The sequence below is a fragment of the Globicephala melas genome, chromosome 7 (assembly GCF_963455315.2).
Source record: "Globicephala melas chromosome 7, mGloMel1.2, whole genome shotgun sequence".
Classification (NCBI taxonomy): domain Eukaryota; kingdom Metazoa; phylum Chordata; class Mammalia; order Artiodactyla; family Delphinidae; genus Globicephala; species Globicephala melas.
The window spans coordinates 10,915,701-10,925,637 of NC_083320.1; the positions used below are offsets into that span (position 1 = coordinate 10,915,701).

Here is a 9,937-nt window from a genome sequence, read left to right on the forward strand (position 1 = left end):
GCATTGTTCACTATAGCCGAGATATGGAAATAACCTGAATATCTGTCAAAGGATGAATAGGTGAAGAAAATATGGTGCATATATATGTTTACAATGAAATATCATTCGGCCATGAGAAAGAAGGACATCCTGCCATTTGCTACTGCATGGATGAACCTGAATGACATGATGCTAAGTGAAATAAGCCAGACACAGAAGGACAAATACCATATGATCTCACTTATATGTGCAATCTAAACAACAACAAAGTTGAACTCACAGAAGCAGAGAGTAGAACAGCAGTTACCAGGGACTGGGGAGGAGAAATGGGAAGACATTGGTCAAAGGGTACAAAGTTGCAGTTACACAGAATGAATAAGCCTAGAGATCTAACGTACAGGCATGATGACTACAGTTAACAATACTGTATTGAATGCCGGAAATATGCTGAAAGAATAGATGTCAGGTGCCCTCACCACACACACAAAAGATGGTAACTATGGAGATGTTAATTAACTTGACTGTAGTTATCATTTCACTATGTATATGTATATCAAATCATCCTGTTGTATTCCTTACATGTATACTTTTATTTTAAAACTTTTATCCCGTGATTATTAAAAATTAGAAATAAAGAACAGAAATAGACAGAGACTTACACATAGAAATAAAGAACCAGAGCACAGAGGATTTTAGGGCAGTGAAACTGCTCTGTGTGATCCCACAACAGTGGGTATATGTCATTATACATTTGCCAACCTGCAGAATGTACAAAACCAAGAGTCAACCCTAATGTAAACTATGAACTTTTCGTGATAATGATGTGTCGCTATCAATATCGGCTACAACTGTAACAGATGCAGGTTTGGTGGGGGACGCTGATGGTGAGGGAAGCTGTGTGCAGGGGCACAAGGCAGACGCTTTATAGGAAACCTCTGTACCTTCTGCTCAGTTTTGCTGTGAACCTAAAACTGCTCTAAAAAATAAAGTCTAATAAACTGTTTTAAATAAACAGAGAACCTTACCATGAGCCTGATTTATTAAGTGCAACGTTAGTCAATGGCAGTATATGTGCTCTGAGAACCTTCAATGAAAGAAAACACCACTTATTTTAAACTCAAACAAAATTTTTCAGTTCATTCATTTTAACTGCAAACCAATGAAGACACTCAAATGTGTCTTAATTATACATAATAAATGGACAATATCAAATATCTGAACAAATGAGAAAACTACATTGGACCTTCTATTATTAAGACTACTAACACATTTGGTGGTTACAACTAATTACAGAAACATAATAGGATCTGTGTTTTCCATCAATTTACCTTTAGATAGATTATGGCTATAAAATACCGAATAGCACTAATTTATATTTTCCTTCACATATTGCACATGGCTTTGTATATATGCATAAACAGTGTATATAGGAAATAAACTAAATACGTTTCAAACACAGATTTACAATGTATCATTACTTTTTGAATCTTAAAGCTCCTTCAGAGTCAGGATACGTTGTGTTATTTATCTTTCCATCCCTACACTGTCTAGCACATAGGGGACGCTTAATATTTATTGAATGAATATACTTAAATTGGATCGTCTGTTTATGGACAGAGTGATTGGCTAGACTGGGACGGTCCCAGTTATGTGTACTGCCAGAGTGTAACTATTAATAGTGTCCTCTTTCACTATCAAAAATGTTCCCTTTGGTGGATAAATTACAAGGTCATGCGTTATAGAGCTCATATTTGAAGTTTAATAGTGCCACCTACTGGACAAAGAACTATTACAAGAATAACCATCCTCTCGTGAATGGAACAGATGAATACAGATTGCTTGAATATTTTGCATCAGACAAAATAAGCTGAGTATTTAATAATAAGTCTACTTAAGTCATAACAAATAAAATCAGTGTAATATAAAGCAGTTCTAGAATAAATCATTAACTTTTGTTAAATAATAAAGAAAAAAATAAAAGCTGTTCTTGAATAAATGACTACATTTGTTTTAATTTAGTCACCAAAATACTACAGGAAAATAAGCATATTTTCATTGAATTAAATTATGCAATCCATGTCAATAAATAATTTGCTAAAATATAGTTTAGTTCACATGGAAGCAGAAAATTTGAAATATTGATCCACCATGAAACATGTCTTAATATTACTCTAACTGGAAAAAAATTTAATTATTCAATAACTTAGATTATCCTTTAGATTTATCATTATAAATAAAAGTTAAAGTTACTAGTACAAATCTTTATTGAACCTGTTAAGAAGTAAATTTTTGAATTTCATTCATTCATTCAACGAACATTTATTAAGACTTAGCAAAAATATGTGAGGAACTGAGGAAAAGAGAAAACACGATTTGTACTTTACCTCAGATTAATAGAACACCAATTAATTCATTGAAGTTCTACTTAGTATCTTTAAAACAGACATTACCTTAAAAAGATAGAATTTGTGGTTGCTGTACTGTCCGAGTTTATTTTGTAACCTCTGTATTAAAAGTTTGACCTGGTTTGCTCGTGAAGCTGTGATTAGAGGTTCTGCTTTCTGTATCTCTTGTACTAAGGCATTGACATCTGTACTGAAATTCACCAAGAACAAAAAAGTTATTTTTGTCTTTGTCAAAAATTGCATATACATTTATTACATAAAGGATTATATAGCTTTATGACGCATAAGATTTATAAAATGTCAACAACACCATCATTTTTACCAAGAGATTTCTGGGGGAAAAAAAAAACACAGAAATCACTGAAGAGCACTGTGTCACAGATGAAAGCTGCTTGGGTTCTCTCCAATGCCTTTCCATTAACTGAGATTTCTCCTGAGGAAGGTGTACAAAGATTCTCATTGCTTACCTAAGAAGGCCAAGTGCATACTGCTTCTGAACAAGAGCTCTTTTTATTTATTTTTTTCCTGTTTCTTTTTTCTTTTAAATGAACATATATTAAATGTGCCCACTCCTCCTATACTTTGCACCTTACATATGTTCTGTCATTTAATCCTATAACAATCCTCTAATTTAATAGTTTTCACAACTATTTTAGTGATGAAGAAACTGAGGCTCAGAAAGGTTAGGTTTGCAATATTTTTAGGGAAAGAGAAAGTACCTAACCAAAAACAAACATTCAAAGAATTACTATTATTATTATTATTGGATTTCTTATGGGCTATAACATTATGTCCCTGAAAGAGAACTGGTGTGAAAAGTACAGGTTCAAGTTTTCCCCAGTATTCAAATAATCTACAGCAATCATGGTAAATTTTGCTAGTCCAGAATAATATTAATTCAAGACAAATATTAACGTCTGTATACCACAAAACATCCAAAATAGGGTCATTTTGCAAAACATGTCACAAATGCGTATCGAGAAAGGACTCGGGGCCCAGCTGCCGTGAGGGAGGTGGTGGTTGGCTGACAGCCTCCAGCTGCAGCTTCTTCAGGATCCATGTTAGTGTCTGAGCCCACGGCTTGCTCTTACCCACAGCCCTTGGCCGCTGGCTAGGCAAGGGGGCCGCACAAGAGCCTGGCCACTTCTGCCCCGTAAGGGGGTCCTCAAACCCGTAAGCTTTGTTCCGAGCTCCCCCACGGGCTGGAGAGACTCTTGTCAAACCTGCATCATCATCAAGGTTGATGTCTCCTCCTGCCCAGACGTGCCTCATCCTCTGATCTGTCCCAGGTGTCACTTCCCAGTAACCTTGTACCCACCTACTTCTGTTTCAGCATCTGCTTCCCAGAAATGTGAAATCTGATAAGCATCCTCCTTCTGTTCACAAATAAACACAGGCTGAGCTCCAGTTTTGTGCAAGGCACTGAGCTAGGAGACCATTCATTCAACTAACATTTATTACCTACCATAGGTTGAGTCCTGGGAGTGTCAGGTACGGTCCCAGCTCTCAAGAAACACAGTCTTTCAGAATAAAAGTGAATATTTGGAATGGAAATGAATCAGAGATGTTTCACAATGATGACTTTGAAAAACTCAGTTGTCAAAACAGTTATACTTACATAAGAATTAAAAAGACAATAATGCCTCTTGGAAAGGTTTCCAACAAATGTTATGAATCAAAACAGATTTCCAAACTAAAAGGTTTATTTTTTTTCTTTTTAAATATGGTTGGTTTGGGAAGAAGAAGAAGAAAGATTGATGATCCTTTTTCTACTTCCTCCTCATTCAGCAAGACATTCAAATAAAATTCAACAAAACAAACAGGAAATAATAAACCCCGGAACAATTTAATTAGTAATGCATTGTCTGTAGCTTACGCAGCTCATCCTCACACCATCCTATGTCAGGGTCTCCCCATCACAATTTTGGATATGAAATACATATTGCATTATATAGCTAAGTTACCTGGTATGGAGATCGAGCAGATCTATGGATTTGGTCTTTAGTTGTTCACTTTCTTCATATTCCAACATAATTCCTAAGAAATAAACAAATATTAAGTTATAAAACACTTATGATCACAGCCTATGCCAAAAGTTAACCTACTTTGACATAATTTTTTCATTTTTGTTTTTCCATTTTTCTACATAAAACATATGCAGTGATGTCTGATTTCAAAACAAGATGGTGTAGACCCACTTTTCCTTGGTCTGTCCTCTAAATACACTTGAATTCAGCAGGCAATGCTAAAATAATTGAAAGTTGGATAGAAAAAGGTGGATGGATAGGGGCCTCAGGATTTGAGGAATGACAACACGGTGAGTTCCCTGGGTTTTCTTTTCATTTCACATGTATCCCAACAGTGGGGACCAAAAGGACTGGCAGCCCGAAACCACCGAAAAGCACAGATATCAAAACATCAAAAAACAACAAAAAAGCTTGCTTTCTGTGGCCAACGGACAAGGAAAAGAGAAGTCAGACAAAGTACTGATGAGGAACCCTGAACTGCTCCACCACGGGGGCCCCTGCAGGCAGTCCCACCCACCAGTGGAAGCCCTGGGCTGTCCCAGTCCCCACTGCAAAGCTCGGCCCCAGTGCAATCTCATCTGCCTGCAACAGCTGGAGCAGCAAAGCCACAGACCTTCACATATCCCTGCTCCTCAGCTGCTGTCTGAGGGGGCCATCTGATCTGCCTACAGCAGCATCAGCGAAGTCCCAGGACCTCCCAGACCCCATTCCACAGCAAAGCACCAAAGCAGCGTCTCCCTGCCTTTCAACCAGTGGCACAACCAGGCCCAGGGGCTTGTCCTCCACCCCCCGAAGGTCACACAGTGAGAACAGGCACACTGGGGACATACCTTCTGCCCCTGCAGGTGGCACCAGAGAAGACTGAGCAGGAGTCTTGCTAAGACAAAGCAAAGCAGGAGTCTTACACCAGAAAAACAAATTAGACCAGAATAACATGGCAAAAGCTCAGAAAACTAAAGTATCACTGTAATTAAAGCCCACAGAAGCAGACCAGAACCTATGTACTAAACCTAAACATGGTGACGGCATGCCAAAATAGATGTAGGTGGGATCAAGAGTCTCCAGGATACAATAAACAGTCACTCAGGGCTTCCCTGGTGGCGCAGTGGTTGAGAGTCCGCCTGCCGATGCAGGGGACGCGGGTTCGTGCCCCGGTCCGGGAAGATCCCACATGCCGCGGAGCGGCTGGGCCCGTGAGCCATGGCCGCTGAGCCTGCGCGTCCGGAGCCTGTGCTCCACAACGGGAGAGGCCACAACAGTGAGAGGCCCGCGTACCGCAAAAAAAAAAAAAAAAAAAAAAGTCACTCTTCACAATAAGAACCAGAGAAAGACAATCAATAAATGCCAATATGGAGATGAATCAGATACTGGAACTAATGACAAGGATTTCAAAGGAGGTATCATAAAAATGCTTCAGGGGCTTCCCTGGCTTTCCAGTGGTTAAGACTCCACACTGCCAATGCAGCGGGCGCGGGTTCAATCCCTGGTCAGGGAACTAAGATCCCACAAGCCACACGGCACGGCCAGAAAAAAAAAAAAAAAAAAAAAATGCTTCAGCAGTCGTTTACAGATTCACTTGAAACAAATAAATTAAAAATCTCAGAAAATAAATAGAAGTTATTGAAATAAATCAAATGGGAATTATGGTATTATGAAAAATACAGTAACCAAAATGGAAAACATGCTGAATAGGCTCAGTAGTAGAGCAGAGATGACAAAGCAGAGAATCAGTGAACTTGAAGGCTAATCAACAGAATATATTCAAGCTGAACAACAGAGAGATAACAGACTGAAAAAAATGTGAACAGAGCCTCTATCATACCACCTCTATGGATATGGACCAGCGGACTTGAAATGTTTTGGCCTCAGGACTAATTTACACGTTTTTAATTATTGGGAATTGGGGGTTTTCTAATACTTTCCACATTAGAATTGAAATTTTAAAAACATATTTACTAAATTGTTGTAAAATAGCAATAATAAATTCATAGCATGTTAATATAAATAGCATATTTTATTGAAATAACTTACTCCCCTCACCCAAAAAAATGTAAGAAAAGTAGCATTGTTTTACACTTTTGCAGATCTCTTTAATATCTAGCTTAACTAAAGACGGCTGGATTCTCATCTCTGCTTCTGCATTTAAGCTGTTGCTATAGGTTGTTTTAGATATAATATAAGAAAAAATCTGGGTCATACACAGATACGTAGTTGGAAAATGGAGGAATATTTTAATCAGTTTTTTGTGCAATTTTGGATATTCTTCTTCGATACTACTTTAAAACTCAACCAATGGTAGTTTTTATAAAGACTGGTTGCAATTCCGAGTCTGCAACCACATCAATGAACTCTTCAGAGCCGCTTACATTAAAACCCATTGGTCTATCTCACACTTCCAATTTCTTTTACCACGTGTGGTTTACAACATCATGCGTCAGATATTTGAAACATGTTAGTTTACTGAGTTCTAAATGTGCGCATATTTCATCATACAATATCCAAAACATCACACTGGTTAATACCAATATCTATCATCAGAAAACTCTTTTACTGTTGGTAAGCTGTTAAGCTTATGATTTAGATACAAATTTCCTGGTGTTCTAATTCTCGCTCTGAAAGCTCAAATTTTATCACTGGCAAGAAATATTGACAGTTTTGCTTGAAAATTTCAGACTCACTTTGTTCATTTTCAAGAAAATGTCTGCCATACATACAAGTCTGAAAACCATGTTTATTTCTGTCTTTCACGTAAAAACGGTGTTCCATGAAAAAAATGGCTAGTTCATCTTGCAGCTCAAACACGTGCACAAGCACATTCCTCAAGATAAGGATCGTACATCACTTTGCAGCAGAAGCACCTCAGGAGAACTTTCTACTTCATCACCCAGAAAACACGTACCCACATGTCAGTATTTCACTACGTTAATAAGTGTTATTGCTTCACCAAGGACATTCTTAAGTAAAACTAAGGGCTTCGGGGTGTTTGTGTGTCTGTTTCTCCTATTGCAAGTGTGTCAGTGAGGAATACAATGGCCATTGTTAGAGTTCGGTGCCACTGCTTGATTTGTAGTCAGGCACCAGCAGTTTCACCTGCCATTGCTTTTGCACCACTAGGGCAAATATCTACACCGTGAAAAATAGAAAATGATATCTTAGTGTTATTACAAAAAGAGATTTGACATTGAGACCCCCAATGAAAGGATCTGAGGGCCCCAAGAGTCCCCTTACACTTTGAGAATCACTGCAACAGACTATAATTTGACGTAATAGACATGATTCCAGCAGCATTTCGGATCAAGAGAGAACAGGAAACTGTCAAAACACTGTATTTAGGGGCTTCCCTGGTGGCGCAGTGGTTGAGAGTTCACTTGCCGAAGCAAAGGACGCGGGTTCGTGCCCCGGTCCGGGAATGATCCCACATGCCGCGGAGCGGCTGGGCCCGTGAGCCATGGCCCCTGAGCCTGCGCGTCTGGAGCCTGGTGCTCCGCAACGGGAGAGGCCACAACAGTGAGAGGCCCGCGTACCGCAAAGTCCCATGACAAGGAGCACAAAGTGTGTACAGAGTAGACCTTGAGTAAATGTGCTGATTGATTGATACGTACAGTCTGGAATTCAGTCACTAAGGTAATATGCTTATTAAGTATGCATTTTTCTTTTTATACTCAACACACCTTGACTTAGTCATTCTGGTGCGTTTAAAATAAAAATCAATGTGGTCCTTGTCGGTGTCTTCCCTTCCAGAAACCAATATTCCACCACATCACTAATCACCTCCTATCCCTCCCCGTTCACTTCACTCCTAAGTAACCAGAAAGCATTATGACTCAGCAATTTAAAAGTTTAAAGACTTCCTGAGGGTTTCCCTGGTGGCGCAGTGGTTGAGAGTCCGCCTGCCAATGCGGGGGACACGGGTTCGTGCCCTGGTCCGAGAGGATCCCACATGCCGCGGAGCGGCTGGGCCCGTGAACCATGGCCGCTGGGCCTGCGCGTCCGGAGCCTGTGCTCCGCAACGGGAGAGACCACGGCGGTGAGAGGCCCGCGTACCGCAGAGAAAAAAAAAAAAAAAGAAATCAATGTGGTCCTTGTCGGTGTCTTCCCTTCCAGAAACCAATATTCCACCACTAATCACCTCCTATCCCTCCCCGTTCACTTCATTCCTAAGTAACCAGAAAGCATTATGACTCAGCAATTTAAAAGTTTAAAGACTTCCTGAGGGCTTCCCGGGTGGCGCAGTGGTTGAGAGTCCGCCTGCCAAAGCAGGGGACGCGGGTTCGTGCCCCCGTCCGGGAGGAACCCACATACCTCGGAGCGGCTGGGCCCGTGAGCCGCGGAGTGGCTGGGCCCGTGAGCCATGGCCGCTGGGCCTGCGCGTCCGGAGCCTGTGCTCCGCAATGGGAGAGGCCACGCCGGTGAGAGGCCCAAGTACCGCAAAAAAACAAACAAACAAACAAACAAAAAAAAAAAACTGAAAGAGTCTTTTTAAAACTTTTGAGGAACAGAGTCCAGCATCCGAAGCAGTGAGGGGCCCAAGTTAGGAAGCACCAGGCTTCCCGTCCCACAGGGATCACTCGTTCTGGACCCCACCTCTCGGGTTCCCGCACCCTCCTCTGCCCCAGACCCTCCTAGTGCAGGTTCTCACAAGAGGGCAGAGCGGGGACCGGCCTGTACCTGGCGGGTAATACCGGAGCAGGAGGCCCTTGAGCTTCATTCTCCCGCCGGGGAACCACCAGCCGACTGACTTGGTCGTCATGGAAACGGCCAAACAGCGGAAGGCGCCGGCGCGCATGCGCGCGCGCCGCAGAAAGCTCCCGGGACTCGGGGCCTAGAGCCCAAGATCTTGGGGTGCATCCTGAAGCTCAGGCGTCCCGGGGCTGGCGGGGGGGAGGGGGTCCGGGATATGCTCGGGCGCAGAGCGCGCCCTGCCCTCCCCCCCACCTACATCTGCCTCGGGGTTCCCGAGGGCGGGCGCCGGGTTCCGGGAGCCGCTCAAGGAGTGCGCTCCTGCCCGCGCCGCGGCCACCGGAATCTACACCCTTTGGTGTCTGGGGTGGGTGGGACGAGGGCCACTCGTGTCTTCAGTAAGGGAGACCTCACAAGGGGCGAGGCGCGGCCGAGGACCAAGGGCCTCAGCTACAGTCTGGGCCACACGCACTTTAACCCATTGGGTTTCCAATACTGAAGGGTGGGAGAAATATCCCGCGCTCGGTTACTGTTCTCTGCCCCTCATGCCCTGTCCCTGTCCTCACAAAAGAAAAATGACCTCGACGTAATCGCCTACATTTCCAGTGCCATGCACTGCGCCAAGCGCTCTATCCGGTATACTCACAGTCCACCCAAGGTCACAGAGAAGCAGGTGGGAAGGCAGACGTGTCAGAAGCCTATACCTGGAAGCCTCCACCTATGGAGGCTGCACCTATGCTCCTAACCCTGGGTTTAAGGCTTTGGAGGCCTTCTTTTGACTTGTTCTGTTTCTTGCCAGCATGGGTTCTTTGCCTGGCATGTTGAGTTTCCATCAGGAAGACTGTG

At 42.4% G+C, this 9,937-nt stretch overlaps 1 protein-coding gene across 4 annotated transcripts in view; it reads right to left on the reverse strand.

Moving 5' to 3' along the window:
* DAW1 (dynein assembly factor with WD repeats 1) overlaps positions 1-9,193 on the reverse strand; it is a 31,367-nt gene extending 22,174 nt beyond the window's left edge. For 3 of the 4 annotated variants that reach the window (XR_009564518.1, XM_030882612.2, XM_030882797.2), the window contains exons 1-4: positions 9,080-9,170; positions 4,349-4,421; positions 2,430-2,574; positions 1,005-1,063 (exon numbers count right to left, since the gene is read on the reverse strand). Coding sequence is in view for 3 of the 4 variants with exons in the window: in XM_030882612.2 (XP_030738472.2) it covers positions 1,005-1,063; positions 2,430-2,574; positions 4,349-4,421; positions 9,080-9,161 (359 nt within the window). In the remaining variant the exon portion in view is untranslated. Of the gene's footprint in view, positions 1-1,004; positions 1,064-2,429; positions 2,575-4,348; positions 4,422-9,079 lie in introns of all 4 variants that reach the window. The other variant, XM_030882457.2, reaches the window with a different exon arrangement.
* Between the last annotated feature and the right edge of the window lie 744 nt (positions 9,194-9,937).